This window comes from Eriocheir sinensis, chromosome 49, assembly GCF_024679095.1.
Source record: "Eriocheir sinensis breed Jianghai 21 chromosome 49, ASM2467909v1, whole genome shotgun sequence".
Classification (NCBI taxonomy): domain Eukaryota; kingdom Metazoa; phylum Arthropoda; class Malacostraca; order Decapoda; family Varunidae; genus Eriocheir; species Eriocheir sinensis.
This window is the reverse complement of record NC_066557.1, coordinates 3956656-3976402: the sequence shown is the minus strand read 5'-3', so window position 1 is coordinate 3976402 and position 19747 is coordinate 3956656. Positions and strand designations below refer to the sequence as shown.

Here is a 19747-nt window from a genome sequence, read left to right as displayed (position 1 = left end):
GAAGAGGAGGAGGTTGAGGTGAACGTCCTAAAAAATTTCACCGTTGGGTAGACCTCACCATCTTCCGGCATGGGTGTGGCTTCAATGATGGTGACGTGCGGTGAGGATGATGAGGAAAAACTATCATCTATGGCGCTGTCTCCTTCCTCATGCCTTCCTTTATCCTCTGTGTTCTTATCCTCATTTCCCCTTTGCGTTTTTACCTCCCTTCCATCGATCCATTCTCGGTGGGGTGAATGTGTGGTTGAAATATGGGATGGAGTGAATTTCCGAGTTGACGAGAAGGGAGGACGCTGGCTTGTGTGCGCGTCCGTTATTGAGGGCATAGCGGTGATGACAGGCACTGGTGATGACTCTTGATAAGCCTGAGTGGTGGTGAGTGGTGTTGTCCTACTCTCCGGGATGTGTAGTGTTGTCGTGAAGGCCTGTGGTGATGTTAGTGGAGGCGGTGATGTTGTGGTGGTGTTTGCAATCTCCACGTCCTCAGTCCTCGGTGTTGCAGGGTTTTCAGTGGTGCCATATGTCGTCTTCTCCATTGGCACCACTGTAAGCATTGTTGTTGTTGTCACTGCATGGTCTGATGGTGCTAAGGACAGGTCTCGTGGGCGGGCTGAGGCGTCCATCGTCTCTTCCTTCGTCTCTTTCTTCGGTCTCGTCTGCGGCAGAAGTATAGACTTGGAAGGTTGCATCACGTCATCTATAGTAAACTTTATCATTTCCGGCATCGAGAAGTCACTATCATCAGATATGTTAGGTGGAGGGCGTACGGTTTGCAGCAGGGGGACCACCTTGAAATGCGTGGAGGGCGGAGGAAGCAGCGTGGTGGAGAGAAAGCTACTGTCATGTGGAAGGATATGTGGAGGAGCATGTTTCTTTACCTTCTGTGGGGTGGTGGTGGAGGTGTGTAGTGTTTGGTGCTGGTGGAGCTTATGTGTCGTACCAGTATGCATCACCTCTTTCAACACTGCGATAGGAATGCCGCGGATAACATGAGCTTGTTTTGGGGAACGCTTAAACTGGCTTGATGGCTTGGGGTAACTAATGGGTTTGGGCTTCTCTGTCTGGGTACCAAGATTAGGCCACATCCGGGGTCCTCGGGGGCCGGGCGGGGGAGCGGGGGACTCACACGGGGGCCTGGGGCTGGAAACGGGGGGCCAGGTGGCAGGCTGGTAGGGCTGGGGGCCGGACTGGGACTTAATGACTAACTTTCCCTTCTGGGTCTTGAGCATGGGACGGGATTTGAAGTCCTGGCTGGGTGACGTTTGGGTGTGGTGTGCGGGTGAACGGATGGCTTGGACAGATGGGTGAAGGGGTGAGGGAGGAGGGTCTGCGTTAACGGTGAGGGCGGGGGAGGGTGACAGTCCCCTGGGAAGCTTCTGAAGGGTTTGTTTGGTGGGGTGACTCTGGGGGCGAGGGTGTGTGTTTTGCCATGGGGTGGGAAGGTTGGCGTTGGGGAGCTCCTTCTTTTTAGGGGTGGATAGTGAGGAACTGGGCTCACTATCACTTGAGTAGGAAGGCGATGGTGAGGAGGAGGAGGAGGAGGGGTAGGAGGATGACATTAGTGAAAAGATGTTACTTGGGTATCGATTTGTGTCTCTCAACCGGAACACATTGAAGGGGTTGAGGAAGTTGAGGCTCGGCAGGGAGGGTCTTTTCAAGGGGCGGGTGAGGAAGGGGATGCGGGGGAGGGAGTGCGAGAGGTGGGGTGCGCCTGGCTTAGGGTTTGGCCAGGGGATGAAAACCGGACCTGCCTTGGTAGTGGGTTTCGCCGTAGTGGTGGTGGTGGTTGTGGTAGGGGCATAAGGGTTGGCTTTAGTAGTGGTGGGGGCTGTGTAAGGCCTGGCGGTGGTAGTCGTGGTAGTGGTTGTGGTAGTGGTGGCTTTTGTGGGATAATGTGTGGGTCTGAATGGCTTGAAGTCCCAAAATGAGCGTGTAGGAGGGATGAATTTGCTGTTTTTTGGGGGCTGTGGTGGTGGTGGTGGTTTTGTCTGTGGCTGTGGTGGTGGTGGTTTTGTCTGTGGTGGTGGTGGTGGTTTTGTCTGTGGTGGTGGTGGTGGTTTGGGCCGTGGCTGTGCAATGTATGGCTGTGGCTGACTGAGGACTCCAGGAGATGCATTCTGGGATGTGTTCTTAGAGGCCACATCCTTCTCATCCTGCACTTGGGCTGAGGACGTGTTCTTGGCTATCACGTCATCTCCTTTCGGCGGCCCAAACCCAATTGCTCGGGGCTCTTTGGCAGTTTCAGGGTCCTCTTGAACTTCAGGGACCTCTTTAGCTTGGGGCGGTGGGTACTGGCGGGGGAATGGGGCAAAGCGATGTCTGCCGGGGGGCTTGGGGTGTAGTGGGGTGAGGGTGTGGTGGGTAGGGTGATTGTGGCAGGGGCTATCTTCTTTCTTGACGTGGGAGATGGGTGGCGGGAAGGTGGGGCGTGGAGTGCTGCGTCCCTTAGTGAATTGAGTGAATGGCCAGGTGAGGCGAGGAGTTGCCTGCTGGGGTGCCTTGTGGCCTGGGGTGAGGGGTAGCCTGTGGGTGAAAGAGGAGAAGGAAGTGGAGGTGGAGGAGGAGGAGGGTTGGAGGCTGGAAGAAGAAGAGGAAGAGGACAAAGATTTCCAAAATGCGAGAGCTCTAGCCTTGGTGTCTCCATGGGACGTGTCTTCTGTCCCTTCCGCAGCAGTTGCTTGACTTCTGCCTCTCCTGAAGGACTTGGGGGTGGTTGGGGGTGGCCAGGGAGACCCATAACCCGGGGGGAGGTGCTCAAGGGCGTCACGGTCATATGGGAAGCCCCAGTTCTTGAGGTCACTTTGTACTACAGCGTGGAGCCAAGGATGTGTGTAAGCTTCCTCCTCCTCCTCTGTCACCTCCTCCTTCTGGGTGTCCGAAGCAAATGGATCCTGCGGGAGGGTGTGCTTAGGGTGCGCTGGGGGTGTAGGGGTGACCTGTTCTCCCTGGGGGCTTGAGGGATGCTTCTGTGAGGGCCTGGAGGATGCGATGGGGTCCCTGTGTCCTGTAGTGTCCTTCCGCCATATCCATTTGGTGTGTCCTGAAGCGGTTGCCCCCACGTCAGGCCAGGGCCGGTAACGCGTGTCCTCCCTCATGTGGCCATCACGCCTCCTCGTACCTGTGTCTGTGGTGCTCACCTGGCCCCTGTCACCTGTCTGGGCATGCTCGTTAAAGGGATTATGGACGCTAAGATGAGTTTCTGCAGTGACTTTCTTCCCCCAGTCTTCAGTTGGGGAGAGGTTGGGGTTTTGGGGGGTGAAGTTGGGGTGTGTAATGTGGGTGAAGGGGGGCTGGTTGTGTGGTGGTGGTGGTGGTGGTGGTTTAGGGGGTGACTCATGAAAAAAATCCTGTTGCGTTAGGGGTTGGTGGGGAGGTGGGGAGGAGTAGGGGAGTCCTGGAGGGGTCCTGTCGAGTCCTGCGGCCTGGAGAGCATGTAGGATGGTCCCCCAGTACCTTTCCTTCACTGGTTTGCCATCAGGAACCCACTGGGGGAGGTGGAGGGCCTGAGGAGGGGTGTGGGGGGGAACGTCAACCCCTCCTGCCCCCGCCCAGTTCACCGAGACCAGGTTGGGGGCGTGAGGTAGGGGGTCGTCAGTGATTATCCTTGCCTGGGGGTCGTTCTCTGCTCCCCAAGGTGTGTGTGGGGGGGCAGGTGGGGCACTGGGGGTCCTGGCTCCCCACCCTTCCCAAACCAAGGCCTCAGGTGGTGCCAAGGGGGAGGTGAGGGGGGCCACCACCACCACCACCAGCACCCCCACCCATGCCCTCCACCACCACCCCACCAAGCACCGCATCTGAAAGTACACATGAAGGGTTACACACACACACACACACACACACACACATACAGGGAAATAAATAACAAGAATAATACATTTCTAACTTGGTGAAGAAATGAGATCAACAACAAGAGCAACAACAGCAACAACAACAACAACAAAAACTACTAAAGCATTTCCAAGTTGATAAAGAAACCACAGAAACAAAAACAACACCAGTGGAAAACAAAAACAATAGAAATAACAGCAACAAACAATAACAACAAGTCTCCCCTCATTCTTCATTCACTTTTTCTCAGCCCTCTCATTGTTTCCCCCCCCACTCATCCTCCTCCCCCTCACACTCCTCATCCTCCTCCCCCTCTCAGTCCACCCCCTCCCACTCCTCATCCTCCTCCCCCTCTCAGTCCACCCCCTCCCACTCCTCATCCTCCTCCCCCTCTCAGTCCACCCCATCCACTCCCACTCCTCCTCCTCCTCATCCTCCTCCCCCTCTTCACCTCCCACTCATGTCCGCCTCTCCACTGCCCTCTCATGTCTGCCTCTTCGCTGCAACCTGGCCACCCATTGTTAGGAGGAGGGGGGGGGGTGATAAGTGGGGAGTTTTTTGTTTTCTAAGTGGGAGGGGAGGAAAATGAGGGGACAAGCAGAGAGAGAGAGAGAGAGAGAGAGAGAGAGAGAGAGTAGTTTTGTTATTATTATTATTCCTGTTCTTATTCTCATTTTTATTGCCATTATCATCATTCTTATTTACTACTACTACTACTACTACTACTACTACTACTACTACTACTACTACTACTACTAAAATCTGCTTCACCTTGACTTAACGAGATCTTTTCTTTCCACAGGTGAGTCACGGGCAGACAGGTGAGGGAAGGTGAAGCCAGAGGAGGCAGGTAAGTACAAAGGGGGGAGGGGGGAGATGGGAAGGGGAAGGGGGGGAAGGAGGTAATGAAGTGTGGAAGGCTGATGGAAATGTATGTGGATGAGGTTGGGGGGAGTAGGATGTGGTAAGGCGGAGTGAATGAATATAGAGGTGAGGAGGAGGAGGAGGAGAGGAAGAGGATAGAGAAGGGAAGGAAGAGGAAGGGGAAGAGGAGGTAGAAGAGGAGAGAAGGAGAAGGAACAAAAACAAGATTGGGTGGAGTTAACGAAAGTGGAATGGATAAGAAGTGGAGTACTGAAGGTGGAGGTGGGTGGGGAGAGAGGTAGTGAAATGGAGTTGAGAGGGGAGGGAGGGGGGAGGAGGAGGAGGAGGAGGAGTCGTGTGGGTGTAAGTGGAGTGGAGTGAAAGAGAATGGAGTAGGAGGTGGGAGGAGAGAGAGAGAGAGAGAGAGAGAGAGAGAGAGAGAGAGAGAGAGAGAGAGACTAAGGAGGATGTACAGTTGAAGAAAGCATAAAATAGGAAGGGGGGGAGGGGAGGGGAAGGGTGGCAGGAGGGTGGGGAAAGGGGGAGGACGAGAAGATGGGGTGTGGAGGGGGATAAAGGTGGAAGAGAGTAGGTGGAATGAGATAGCAAAGGCGGTAATGGTGATGGTGGTTATGATGGATGGAAATGACAAAATGAGGTGGTGGATAAAGATGTGGAAGAAAGTGAATAGAAAAAGGTGGATGAAGTCAATAACAGTAGTGGATGAAGAAGTGTGGATGAACAGTGAATAGGACAAGAGGAAGAGGTAGTGGATGAAGGAATGTGGAGGAACGGTGGATGAGAAGAGCAGAGAAGGTGATGATGGTGGATGAATTGATGAAGTAAGCAGAAGTGGAGAATGAAATTATAAGGCAAGGGAAGTGGATGAATGGTTGGTAGGCAAAAATAAGTGGATGAGAGGATAGGCAAAGATAGTGGATGAATTAATGAAGTGGATAGAATGTGAGAATAAGAATGTAAGGCAAGGGAAGTGGATGAACAGTGGATAGGACGAGAGAAAGTGGATGAAAGAAGAGGAGGAAGAGGAGAAGATGATTGAAAGAGTTTAGTGGAGTTGATGGGTGAGAAATTGATGAGTGGAGGGAATAGTTGATGTGATATGTGGATGAAACAGGTTAGTGGTTAGTGGAAGAGCAGATTGAAAGAAAAGGAAGTAGTGGGTGAATATGTGGTAATGTGGATAGGGGTGGAATGTTAGTTAATGGATAAAAAAAAATAGTGGATGGATTAGAATAGAAGGAAGTGTGGAAGGCTGATGGAAATGTATGTGGATGAGGTTTAGGGGGGGAGGAGGGAGAGGGAGGGGGTGGGGCTAAAGTTAGTGGTATACGGAAGAGCAGAAGAAAAATAAATACAGTACCCTCCCCAGTTTCGCGCTTGCTTTCTAAAGGTACAGCGCTAAACTCGACGATCGCGAAACTCGGATAGCGCGAAACTCGGGAGGGTACTGTAGTAGGGGAATGTGAAACTCGGATAGCGCGAAACTCGAGGATCGTAGAACTCGGATAGCGCGAAACTCGGGAGGGTACTGTAATAGGGGAATGTGTTAGTGTGGATAGGAGTGATATGTTAGGAAATGGATAAAAAAAAGAAAAAAACCTAATGGAAGGAATAAGATAAATAAGGTTTGTGGAAAGTGAAAATGGGATTGAAAGTAAAGGAAATGGTGTATGGAAATGGGTTAGTGAAGATAGGACGAGGTTATGGTGGATGGTTTAGTGGTAGAAGGGTGCTCAGTCTCCCTCCACCCCCAACCCCACCCACCCACACACACACACACACACACACACACACACACACACACACACACACACACCTGAGCCCCTCCCTTACCTGTGGTCCAGTAATTAAAGTGTGCAAGTAGCCCCGTTCACCTCCTTGGCCAGCCCCCGTGACCTTCAGCCCCCTTCCCCTCGTCGCTCAATTCCCTCACTTGTAAATGCAACGCCCTCAATGCTCTTTAACTCCACAGTGGCAAACATGTTAATGAAGGGAATAAAGAGGAATTAATGAAGAACAACATAAATTAATGAACAAATCAGTCCGTCAGTAGAGGATTTATGTCAACAACGAAAATAGCAACACAAACAGCAAGTAAAACAGGAACACAACAAGTACACAAGACAGCAATCCAGTAACAACACAATGGCAACACAAGAACACAAAAAGTAAATCAACAGCAACGAAAACAGTATCACACCAACACAAACAGCAACACAACACTAGAAAAAAACATATACAACAAAAAAACAGCAACACAATCAGTAAAACGACAACAATTTATCACAAAACAGCAACACAACAGCACAAGCAATATTATGGAAGGAGAAAGACAAATAACAACACAAACAACAACACAAACAGAACCACAGACCGTGACGCAGCATTGGTGACCGAATTAGCGTTTGGGAGGGGTGGTGAAGGGAGGGATGTAGGGGGGGGTTGTTCTGTGTGAGGGGTCGGGTGTAGAGAGTGTAACGGGGGAGTGGCCAAGTGGGGGGGGGGGGGCTTAGGTTGGGGAACACGAACCCTTATTCACGGACACCGGCCTTGCTTCACCCCCCAATCCCCCTTCACCCCAACCCGTATCTCCCCACACTCTCCCTCTCCTCTATATCTTCATCTTTGCTCATATCATCCTCTTCCTCATCTCCTTTTCTCACTAACATCTACTATTTATTGTCAAGTTCCTCACCTCTATCCATCTCTCCCCCTCCTTCTTATTCATTCCTCCTCCTCCTCCTCCTCCTCCTTATTCATTCCTCCTCCTCCTCCTTTTCCTCCTCTTCTACCAATATCGGTATTCAAACGAAGCGATGCAATACCGATACTGGTTGGAGTTTCTTCTCTAACCAAGTCATACGCCATTGGAACAACCTCCCTGCTGAAGTCGTAAGTGCAGGAACCATCAACTCATTCTAAAATCGCATCAACCGTTACTTCCTGACAACAGATGTAAACCGAACGTACGTACCGAAGTGCTTTGAATTGTTCTGCAGGCACCAAGTGAGTCAGGCAGGTCACGCGTCTACAGCAGGCAGCCTCGTAATGAAAGGCCAATGATTTTTCTGTTGCCTGTCTTTCCATGTTTCCGTGTTCCTTCCTACTTCCTCCCTCCTTCCCTCCTCCTCCTCCATCTCTTCTCAGTCATCTCTTCTCAGTCATCTCTTCTCAGTCATATTTCCCACCAAATCCACTCCCCTCCTCAATCTTTTTACCTCATCTCTTCATCTTCCTCCCCCTCCTCTTCCTCTTTCTCTTTCCCATCAGACCTCTTATATACTCCATATTTTCTCCCAGTACAAATCTCCTAACTATATATCCCCTACTTCCTCCTCTCCCCTTCCTCTCCCATCCCTCCTCCTCCCCCCTTCTCCCACATCCCCACCACCGCCCATCACCACCCCAATTCATTACCACCACCACCCACAACTACCATCTCCCCACCCATTGGAAACACTAAAATAATTAATAATGTTTAACCAGTGTCTCCCATCCCACCCCTTCCCTTTCCCCTTCCCTCCCCCACTCTACCACCCCTTCCCCTCCCCCCTCCCCTGTGATGGTTGAGTGGGCAATAAGGAGGAAGTGATGGGAAGGAAGAGGAAAGGAAGGGGAGGGAGGGGGAAGGGGGTTGTTGACATGGTTCCCAGGGCGCGCAGGTGTGTGTGACGAAGGGGGGAGGGGGTGATTTAGAGGGGGGCGGCGTGTTGATTGCATGCGAAGATTGCGTGTGTGTGTGTGTGTGTGTGTGTGTGTGTGTGTGTGTGTTTACGGTTTTGTTGTTTGGGTTCTATAAAGCACACACACACACACACACACACACACACACACACCACCCTTTCTTTATCTCTTCTTCATTCTTTTCCTCTTTTTTCTTCTTTCTTCCTCCCTCCCCTCCCCTTTTATCTCTCCTCTATTTCCTTTCCCTCCTATCTTTTGTATTTTCCTCTTCCTCCTCCTCCTCTGTCATCATCTCATCTTCCTCCTATTTGTCTTCTTTCTCCTCCTCCTCCTCCTCCTCCTCTTCCATCTCACAGTCATCTTCGCCCCACTGACCGCTACGTGTGTGTGTGTGTGTGTGTGTGTGTGTGTGTGTGTTGAGAAAGAGTAATGAGATAGACGTGTTCTGTCAATCCCCCCTCCTCATCCCCCTCCCCCCTTTCCCCTTCCTTCCTCCATCCCCTCCTCCCCCTCCCCCTCCCCTCTTTCTCCTTCCTTCCCCCAACTAGCAAACATTCTCATTCCTTCATTCTTCTTCTTCTTCTTCTTCTTCTTCTTCTTCTTCTTCTTCTTCTTCTACTTGTTTTTCTTGTTCTTGTTCTTGCTCTTCTACTTCTTTTTCTTCCATTTTCTTTCCTTTATCATTACCCCCTTTTATCCCTATCTTCTTTATTCATCGCCCATTATCTTCACTTCTCCCTCTTTTTATCTATCTTATTCATTCTCCCATGCACGTCTTTCCTCCCCTCTTCCTCTTTACTTCTCCAAGCACCTCTTTCCTCCCCTCTTCCTCTTTACTTCTCCAAGCACCTCTTTCCTCCCCTCTTCCTCTTTACTTCTCCAAGCACCTCTTTCCTCCCCTCTTCCTCTTTACTTCTCCAAGCACCTCTTTCCTCCCCTCTTCCTCTTTACTTCTCCAACCACCTCTTTCCTCCCCTCTTCCTCTTTACTTCTCCAAGCACCTCTTTCCTCCCCTCTTCCTCTTTACTTCTCCAAGCACCTCTTTCCCCCCCTCTTCCTCTTTACTTCTCCAACCACCTCTTTCCTCTTTACTCTCCCATACACTTCATTCGCTTCTCTTTCCTCCTCTTCTTCTTTCCTCCTCTTACTCCTCATTCTTCTGTTTTCCTCTCTATACCTTCATCCACTTCTTTCACTCCTCTTTATTCTTCCTCTTCACTCTCCCATCCACTTCATTCGCGCTTTCCTCTTCCTCCTTACGCCCTCCTTTCTTCTTCACGTCATCAACATTCCCTTCTTTCCTTTATTCTCTCCACCCTCATCTTAATTTTCTCCCCTATAATTTTCCTCACTTTTTTTTTCTCCTACCGTCCATTTCCATTCCCTCGTCTCCCCCTTTATCATCTTCCCTCTCTTTCTTCCCTTTTCTTTTCCTTCCCTTCTATACTCCCATTCTTTCCTTTCTTCTTTTCCTTTCTTTCCCTCCCTTTCTTCCCTTTTCCTTCCCTTCCCTTCTATACTCCCATTCTTTCCTTTCTTCTTTTCCTTTCTTTTCCCAACCTTTCTTCCCTTCCCTTCCATACTCCCAATCTTTCCTTTTTTCTTTTCCTTTCTTTCCCTCTCTTTCTTCCCTTCCCTTCCCTACTCCAATTCTTTCCTTTCTTCTTTTCCTTTCTTTCCCTCCCTTTCTTCCCTTTACTTTTCCTTCCCTTCCCTTCCATACTCCCATTCTTTCCTTTCTTCTTTTCCTTTCTTTCCCTCCCTTTCTTCCCTTCCCTTTCATACTCCCATTCTTTCCTTTCTTCTTTCCTCCCTTTCTTCCCTTCCCTTCCATACTCCCATTCTTTCCTTTCTTCTTTTCCTTTCTTTCCCTCCCTTTCTTCCCTTCCCTTTCATACTCCCATTCTTTCCTTTCTTCTTTTCCTTTCTTTATTCACTTCTCCATACACTTCCCCCTTACACATCTCCCCGTCTTTCCCCTCCCCCTCTCCCCTTCTTTCCCCTCCCCTTCTCCCCACTCCCCTTCTCCCCCTTCACTTCTCTCTTCACCTCTGCCCTTCCTTCCCATCCACCCTGCCCTTCCCACTCCTTCACATTTCACTTCCCTTCCCTCCCCCTCACGTCTCCCCATACAGTCCCCTTCACCCCTGCCCTTCCTTCCCCTTCACTGACGATCTGGGGCCGAATTCGGAAGAGCGAGGCCGGAACCGAAACCTGATCACCACAAGCTATTAATCACCCGAAGATTTGTTTGTGGCGCCGAGCGTGACCCACCCGACGAAAGGGGAGGGGAGGATAGGGGGCAGCAGAGGGGGCAGCTGAGTAGAAGTTGATTGGGATAGATGAGTAGAATGGGAAAAAAAGGGCACAAATGTCTGAATAAGTGAAGATAAGTGACTATTTCAGGTTAGATTATTACGTAGCACTGAAAAGGAGGGTGTTTTTTTTTCTTTCTTTTTTACAACAAAGGAGACAGCTCAAGGGTACAAAAAAAGAAGAAAAAAACCCGCTACTCCCTGCTCCTATAAAAAGAATCAAAAGAGGTGGCTGAAAGAGAGGTCAAATAATAAGAATAGGAAGAAGGGAGGAACGAGAGGAGGAGGACCTAAGAAGCGATACAAAGCGTTACAGCTCAAAAGAAGAAGAAGAAGTTGAGAGGGGAGATGATTAGAAGAAGTTGAGAGGGGAGATGATTAGAAGAAGTTGAGAGGGGAGATGATTAGAAGTTGAGAGGGGAGATGATTAGAAGAAGTTGAGAGGGGAGATGATTAGAAGAAGTTGAGAGGGGAGATGATTAGAAGAAGTTGAGAGGGGAGATGATTAGAAGAAGTTGAGAGGGGAGATGATTAGAAGAAGTTGAGAGGGGAGATGATTAGAAGAAGTTGAGAGGGGAGATGATTAGAAGAAGTTGAGAGGGGAGATGATTAGGAGAAGTTGAGAGGGGAGATGATTAGAAGAAGTTGAGAGGGGAGATGATTAGAAGAAGTTGAGAGGGGAGATGATCAGGAGAAGTTGAGAGGGGAGATGATTAGAAGAAGATGAGAGGGGAGAAGATTAGAAGAAGTTGAGATCGGAGATGATTAGAAGAAGTTGAGAGGGGAGATGATTAGAAGAAGTTGAGAGGGGAGATGATTAGAAGAAGTTGAGAGGGGAGATGATCAGGAGAAGTTGAGAGGGGAGATGATTAGAAGAAGTTGAGAGGGGAGATGATTAGAAGAAGTTGAGAGGGGAGATGATTAGAAGAAGTTGAGAGGGGAGATGATTAGAAGAAGTTGAGAGGGGAGATGATTAGAAGAAGTTGAGAGGGGAGATGATTAGAAGAAGTTGAGAGGGGAGATGTTTAGAAGAAGTTGAGAGGGGAGATGATTAGAAGAAGTTGAGCGGGGAGATGATTAGAAGAAGTTGAGAGGGGAGATGATTAGAAGAAGTTGAGATGGTGTTTTAGGTTGAAGTGGTTGGTGGGGGTCCGGGGCGCGTCGCTTCACATCCGTCACAGAAAGCCTTCCTGCCCCAGTACGTCTCAAGAGGGAGGGAGGTATTTTTAAGACACTTTCGCTCCTCACATCAACTATTTCTAAAGGTCAAAGAGGGCATCAATCGGGTTTCAATGAGCGTTTCTTTAGGCTCATGGTACAGAAGAAGGGTCAAACTACCGCCAGGGTCATAAAACTACTGGAAATGCCCCAAACTCCTAGGAAAGCCTTGTCAAATAGGTGACCTTGGGCGGCGAAATGTTTTAAAATGCGACCCTTAGATATCCTATGAACACGCACGTACAAAGTATAGTGAGAGAGTTCGTTTTAATCACTTGATCGATAATATGTACTTAGTATTTGCTGTGACATAGAAATGGTTATGGACCGGCAATAGTGGAGGAGGCTCATACCCGTCCAACCCCACCATAGGGAATAAATGGACGTTAAACGATGATGATGATGAGATTTGCTTGTCTGTTTCTGTCTAGCTTTGTCTATCTGCATCTGTCTGTCTCTCTGGCTGGCTGGCTGTTCCCGTTTCTAATCCTGTCTGTCTTACGATCCTTACCTGGGCCCCACATAAAAGAGGATACAACACACATACACACACACACACACACACACACACACACACACACACACACACACACACACACACACTAATTTACCTGTGATATTTGCAGTAGTAGTGTTGATGGCGTTGTTAATTATCCCTTGTTCACCTGTCCATATGCGGCACACCTTTGTCTCACCTGGGCGCGTTCAAGTGTATGTGTGTGTGCGTGCGTGTATGCGTGCGTGCGGGTGTAGTCACTGTGAGGCTGAGGTGTTCCGTCCGGCAGGTAACTGTGATCACGAAACTCCTGTTCAGGTATATATATGTGTGACGCGGTGCATGATTCTCTCTCTCTCTCTCTCTCTCTCTCTCTCTCTCTCTCTCTCTCTCTCTCTCTCTCTCTCTCTCTCTCTCTTATTTAATTTTGTTACTTTTATTTCAATACCGGTCTTGTTTCTTTTTTTTTTCTTTTTTTTTTTCATGTTTTTTTCATTTTTTCATTATTTTGTCTTTCTTTTCCTGACACTATCTTCTTCCCCTTCTTTTGCTTCTATTTTCTATCACAATCTTTTCTCCCTCCTATCATCTTTTCTTCTTCTATTTTCTTTGCCTATCACACTTTTTCTCTTATTTTTCTTTCTTCTTCTTCTTCTTCTTCTTTTTCTTCTTCTTCTTCTTCTTCATCTATTTTCTTTACCAATCATTCTTTTTCTTCTTTTTTTTTCTTCTTTCTTTACCTACCACATTCTTTTCTCTTCCTTTTTTCTTTCTTTCCTCCTCTCCTCCTTTTTCTTCTTCTTCTTCTTCTTCTTCTTCTTCTTCTTTCTTTACCTATCACATTCTTTTTTCTTCTTTTTTCTTTCTTTCTTCTTCTTCTTCTTCTTCTTCTTCTTCTTCTTCTTCTTCTTCTTCTTCTTCTTTTTCCTATCACCTTCCTACATTTTTTTCCTATCTCCCTTTTCGTTTTCATATATATAATTATTCTTCCTATCATCTTTTTATTCTCACATTTTTCCTATCACGTACTGCCTCCTCCTCCTCCTCCTCCTCCTCCTCCTCCTCCTCCTCCTCCTCCTCCTCCTCCTCCTCCTCCGTTAGACTCCATTATCTCACATGCTGTTGTTATTTATCTCTTCCTACGTTTCTTTTTTTTCTTTTTTTTTCTTTTTTTAGTGAGTCATTCGCGTGGCCTCTACCGTTTGTTTGCTCTTCTTCCTCAGTCTTCTTTCTTCATCTTCCTAGTTTCTTTAATATATCGTTTTATTTTTTATTTTTTTGTATTTTTTTAACTTTCATCTATTGCATATTTTTCTCTGATGTTTTAATGTACGTAACTTTTTTTTTTTTTGCATTATCGTTGCTCCTCATCTTTATTGCTTTCTTTTTACTCTTCGTCTTTCGTTTTATTTAATTCATTTTTTTTTTTTTTTTTAGTTCATGCGCTTCTTTACTCTTGTCATTTTCTTTTCCTCTCTCCTTAATTCAACTCTACTCTTTTCGCATCATTCCTTACTCCTTACTCCTTAACTCCTCTTTTACTCCTTTGCTTTAGTTCAACTCTTACTTTTTTTCGCATCATTCCTTACTCCTCTCCTTAATTAACTCCTTTACTTTTTCTCGCTTTACTCCTTACTCATTTTTTTCCGCTTTCGCTTTAATTCATCTCTCTTCTTCATGCATTATTCCTTACTCTATTCCTTTTTTTTCCTTTGTTTTTCTTTACTCGTGGTGGGCGGAGGTTATAAGAGATGATGGTGATGATGGTGGTGGAGGTGGTGAAGAAGGAAGGAAGGTATGTGATGATGATACAGGTGTTGAGGGGGGAGGAGGAGGTGACGATGATGATGGTGTTAGTATCATTGCTGAGAAGATGGTGAAGATGTGTCATGGTGATGGTAGGAGGAGGAGGAGGAGGAGGAGGAGGAGGAGGAGTCATGGTAGAATTGATGTGAAAAATTCCATCATCTTCAAATCCCTTCTTCATCCTCTCCCTATCTCCCAATCATCTCCCCTTCCACCCTTGTTATCTCCCTTTCCTTTCTCCCCCTCCTCCCTCCCTTTCTTCCTCCCTCGTCCTCCTTTATTTCTCTCATCCTTTCTTTCTTATCAATCCCCTTTACTTCTTCTTTCCTTATCATCTCCCCTTCCACCCTTGTTATCTCCCTTTCCTTTCTCCCCCTCCTCCCTCCCTCTCTCCCTCCCTCGTCCTCCCTTATTTCTCTCTTCCTTTCTTCCTTATCATTTCCTTTTCCATCCTTTACTTCTCCTTCTTCCCTCCCTATCATCTCCTCTCATCTTCACCTCCCTGTTCTTCTCGCTTGCTTGATTTCTCCTGTTTCTATCACACTCTTCATCTCCCCTTCTTCACCTCTTCCTTCTCGTCGTTTTTCATCTTTCCTTTTTCCTCTTTATTTGAATTATCTTTTCTCCCTTTAAGTTCATATTGAGGAGTGCCAGACACCTCTTCTCCCGCTTCGCCTTTCTATCACAATCTTTTTCTTCCTTCTATCATCTTTTCTTCTTCTATTTTCTTTACCTATCACACTTTTTCTTATTTTTCTTTCTTCTTCTTCTTCTTCTTCTACCTCTCTTTTGGCCTTTTGTTCTTAGTGTCTTGGAGCAGCGCCTGGCCGTTCTTTTTATTTATTTATTTATTTTTTTATTTTTTTCGTGTTCCCTTCTTTTGCTTCTACTTTCTATCACAATCTTTTTTTCCCTCCTATCATCTCTTCTTCTTCTTCTTCTTCTTTTTCTTCTATTTTCTTTACCTATCGCATTTTTTTTTCTTGCTGTAAAAAAAAGTTCAAGCATCCCCTTTTTATTTTTTATTATTTTTTATTCGTCTTTATTTCTTGCACGTTCATTCACTTCTTTACAATCATTTATTTATTTTTATCTGTTTTTATTTCAGTCATTTTTTCTTCCTTCTCATCTCATCTTCTTTCCTCGTCTTCCCTTCCATCTTTTACTTTTCTTCATGTTCTTTAACTTCATTAATTTAATCACCTTCGCTGCTCACCGTTATCATTATCAACATCACCGTTTTTCTTATCGTTTTTCTTTTTTTCTTTTCTTTTTCTACTACTACTACTACTACTACTATTACTACTACTACTACTACTACTACTACTTCCAACACCAGTCACTACTACTACTACTACTACTACTACTGTTACTACTGCTACTACTGTTACTACTACGACTACTACTACTACTACTACTACTGTTACTACTACTACTACTACTACTACTACTACTACTACTACTACTACTACTACTACTACTACTACTACTACTACTACTACTACTACTACTTCCTTTCTTTACTCTCTCTCACGCGAGGTAGATGGCGTTCGTGTTTGAGGCCCATCATGAGAGTCAAGCAAAGACGTCTCTCTCTCTCTCTCTCTCTCTCTCTCTCTCTCTCTCTCTCTCTCTCTCTCTCTCTCTCTCTCTCTCTCTCTCTCTCTCTCTCTCTCATTGAGCTATCACGCGCCAGGTCGCTACTTTCCTCGCTTTATGTATACAAGAGAGAGAGAGAGAGAGAGAGAGAGAGAGAGAGAGAGAGAGCACAAGCAACCTCCCATCCAGCTTTGTATATCCTTCTCTTCCTCCTTCTCCTCCTCCTCCTCCTCCTCCTCCTCATGATTAGTTTTATCTTTATTTCCTCCTCCTTTCCTTCCTCCTCTTCCTCATCTCATTTATTGCCGTGTTTATCTCTTCCTGCTGTCCTTGCTCTCTTCTCCTATTTCTTCTTCTTTATTGCTTTCTCTCTCTTCCTTTTCCTCTGTGTATTATTTAGTGTGCTGTCCTTTGCTATCCTATATTCTTCCTTTCTTTTCTCTCCCTCCTCCTTCTCTTTCCTTCTTCCTCCTTTCTTATCTCTTCTTCCCTCCCCCTTCCTTCTCTTTCTCCCTGTTTATCCCTTCTTCCCTCCTCTTTCTCCTTCTCCCTGGTTATCTCTTCTTCCCTTCCCCTTCCCTCTCTTCCTCCTTCTCTTTTTCCCTGTTTATCTCTTCTTCCCTTCCCCTTCCCTCTCTTCCTCCTCCTTCTCTTTATCCCTGCTTATCTCTTCTTCCCTCCCCCTTCCCTCTCTTCCTCTTTTCTTCGTTCTTGATCAATAGTTTCATTTTTAAGTTTTTCTCATCGTCTCCTTTTTCCTTCCATTCTCTTACTTACGGGATGTCCTATACTCTTTTTTTTCCTCCTTCTAGTCTTCCTCCTCCTCCTCCTCCTCTTATTTCTTATCCTTCATGTCTTATTTGTATTCTGTCTTCCTCCAAGTCTTCTTCACCTCCTCCTCCTCCTCCTCCTCCTGTCGTGTTGCCATGCCTATCCGTCACGCCCCCTTCCCCTCCCCTCCCCCTGTCACTGATGGAGAGGGGCGGGGTGGGGGTGGGGGTGAAGGGGAGGGGAGGATCCTGTATCATAGTGCGTGGAGAGTCTCGAAAGTGTGAGAGAGTGACCAGTGGAGGGTTACTGTCCGACACACACACACACACACACACACACGGTAATTATACAGACATGCGTGATATACCATAATGTGCTTCACTTATAGAAAGATAAATATGCAGGATAATTAGGTTGATTAATAGACTGACACATGATAAATAGGTCGATAGATAGTAAACATAGACAATATAATAGATAGTCATTAAACATTTGATAGTAAACAAGTAAACAGTAAGATATTTAATAGGTAACTTGTAAATAGGCACATAGCTAACATACATAGATTTTTATTGACCTTATATTCTGATAACTCAAAACAATACAGGTAGAGAGGCATACAAGTTCCTGGTGAATGCGCAAAATAGAAAAATAAGTAAATGTTTCCTTTTAATATCATAGTAATATCTCTGAATCGTGTCTTGCCAAACCATTAAAGAACCAATATATAACCGGTTTAACACCAATAGAAAATAAACAATAGATAACCAATAGGAACACACAGAATAACTATAGAAAACCAATAGGACCCACACTTCTATTCTCCTTTCAGTCCGGTTTTGCAAGTCTAGGGACCTCAATCTGTTCTCCAATCAAACCTAGTTAACCAAAATGAAAGTCTATTATTATTTGCTTCAATTTTTACACCACGCAAGATATTAGAACACCATTACTTACGCATGAATGGAAGTTAATTTTTTTATTTATTATTATTATTAGCACACAGCTTCAAGGGCGTAAAGAAAAATATTAAAAAAAAGCCCGCTACTTACTGCTCCTGATTATAAGTCAATACATGAGATTAGAGCAATATTACTTACACATACATAACGCAATACATAATAAAATACACACAGCACACAGGGCATGATACATAAGAGATACAGTACATACACAACCTACACAATACACACGTTCCATGATACATAAGTACAATACATAACACGATACACACACACACACACACACACACACACACACACACACACTATACATAAGAGATTCAACACATTCTTAACTCAATACAAGGGAGATCAGACCACCATTAAACTTTCACATTATGTCACGTCACCTGCCTGCACGTAACACCTCAGCCATTACCGTCCATTATATCACGACTAATTTGTGTGTTCATAAAGAGATTCCCTCATCCTGCTCCCGCCCATCACGCAGGCAAGACTCTTTACCTCACGGATGAAAGGGAGAATGTAGAGAGAGACTGGCCCTTCTTTCCCATGCATAATTCAAGTTAGATTTGCATATCACTCTTTCTCCCTATCTTCTCTCTCTTCTCTCTTTTTTCTCTTCTCTCTTTTTTCTCTTCTCTTTTTTTTCTCTCTCTCTCTCTCTCTCTCTCTCTCTCTCTCTCTCTCTCTCTCTCTCTCTCCGAGTGGTCATGATAGAATAAAATGGTCATTTATTTTCTTGTAGTGGTTTGAGAGAGAGAGAGAGAGAAGAGAAGAGAGAGAGAGAGAGAGAGAGTCAATATTTTTTATGGCACTAAATATTTTTTTATTTGGGGAGGTCTGACTCTTACTTAAATATATCCATCCTCCTCCCGTTACTGTAAGATATCTATATATAGGTTAAAAGTTTGATACCATTTACTTAGGCGTTTCATCCTCTTGACAGGCTAAAACTGTTTGCTTAGAATTTCATATAATTTCCTAAAGTGTTTTATCTTGGTAGGGAAAAAATATGCTAAATCAGTATTTCATCCTCTTGGCAGGTTAGAAATATATCTGCTAAGAGTTTTTATATCTTATGTTTCGTCCTCACAACAGATAAAAAATATATTCTAAGAGTTTATATATTGGTTACAAAGGTCGGAATTATAAGACACTTTCGCTTGTCACATCAGCTATTTGTAAAGGCCAAAGAGGGGGTCAGTCGGGTTCTAATGAGTGTTTCTTCAGGTTCATGGTACAGAAGAAGGGTCACACTACCACCAGGGTCATAAAACTACTCCTGGAAATGCCCACAACTCTTACGAAAGCCTTGTCAAATATGTGTTTTTAGGTGGCGAAATGTCTTTTAATACGACCTAAAGTGTTTTGTTTTTCAGAAGGGTAAATGTATGTGCCAAGAACTTCCAATATGCATTTCCTAAAGTGTTTTATTATCTTGGCGTTCAGAAATACATGGTACGAGTTTTTCATATCATTTTCTAAAGTTTCAATCCTTCAGCAGATTAAAAATATATGTCAAGAGTTTTGTTTACTGAGGTGTGTGTTCCCCCGGCAGGTGTCGCATCACCCGCCCATCGTGGCGCAGTTCGTGGAGGGCAGCAGCGGGTGGAACAGCTGGCAGGAGTTTGCTATGTCGTCCAAATTCCGCGGCAAGTACCTGCAGATCATCCCCCTCGGCATCGCACACCTCGAGTTCAGGAGCAGCGGTAAGGGTTGTGGCGTTTATGGTTGTTGTGGTGGTGGTTGTGTTGCTTTGTGATGCTGTTTGTGTTTTATCTTTTACAGTATTTCATTTTTTCTCTTATTTTTTCTCCTCTTCATTTCCTTTCTTCATCTTTTTCCTCTTTATTATTTTTTTCCCTTGTTTTTCTTTACTGCCTCTTCCCCTTTCTCCTCCTCCTTCGTCTTCAGCTTTTTCTTCTTATTATTACTCCTCGCTCATACCATTTGCACTGTCTTTCTCATACTGTTTTTCCCCTTTCTCCTCCTTCTCCTTCTTCATCTTTTTTATTAACCCAGTAGCAGCGGGGATCATGTTTCTTAATGGTCCCTCCAAGCGAGAAAAATGAGAAAAAATCACCCCTCACACAAACCATTTCATAATATATATCAAAACATTTGTGATCAGATTATGTATCATCTATTTTGGGGGGTTTATATCATGGCACAAATTTGGC

General features: G+C 45.6%; 1 protein-coding gene across 1 annotated transcript in view; it reads left to right on the top strand.

The window, feature by feature from the left end:
- LOC126981704 (oxysterol-binding protein 1-like) overlaps positions 1-19747 on the top strand; it is a 172285-nt gene that overhangs the window by 143429 nt on the left and 9109 nt on the right. The window contains exon 12 of the mRNA XM_050833138.1: positions 19126-19280. Coding sequence (XP_050689095.1) covers positions 19126-19280 — 155 coding nt within the window. The remainder of the gene's footprint in view (positions 1-19125; positions 19281-19747) is intronic.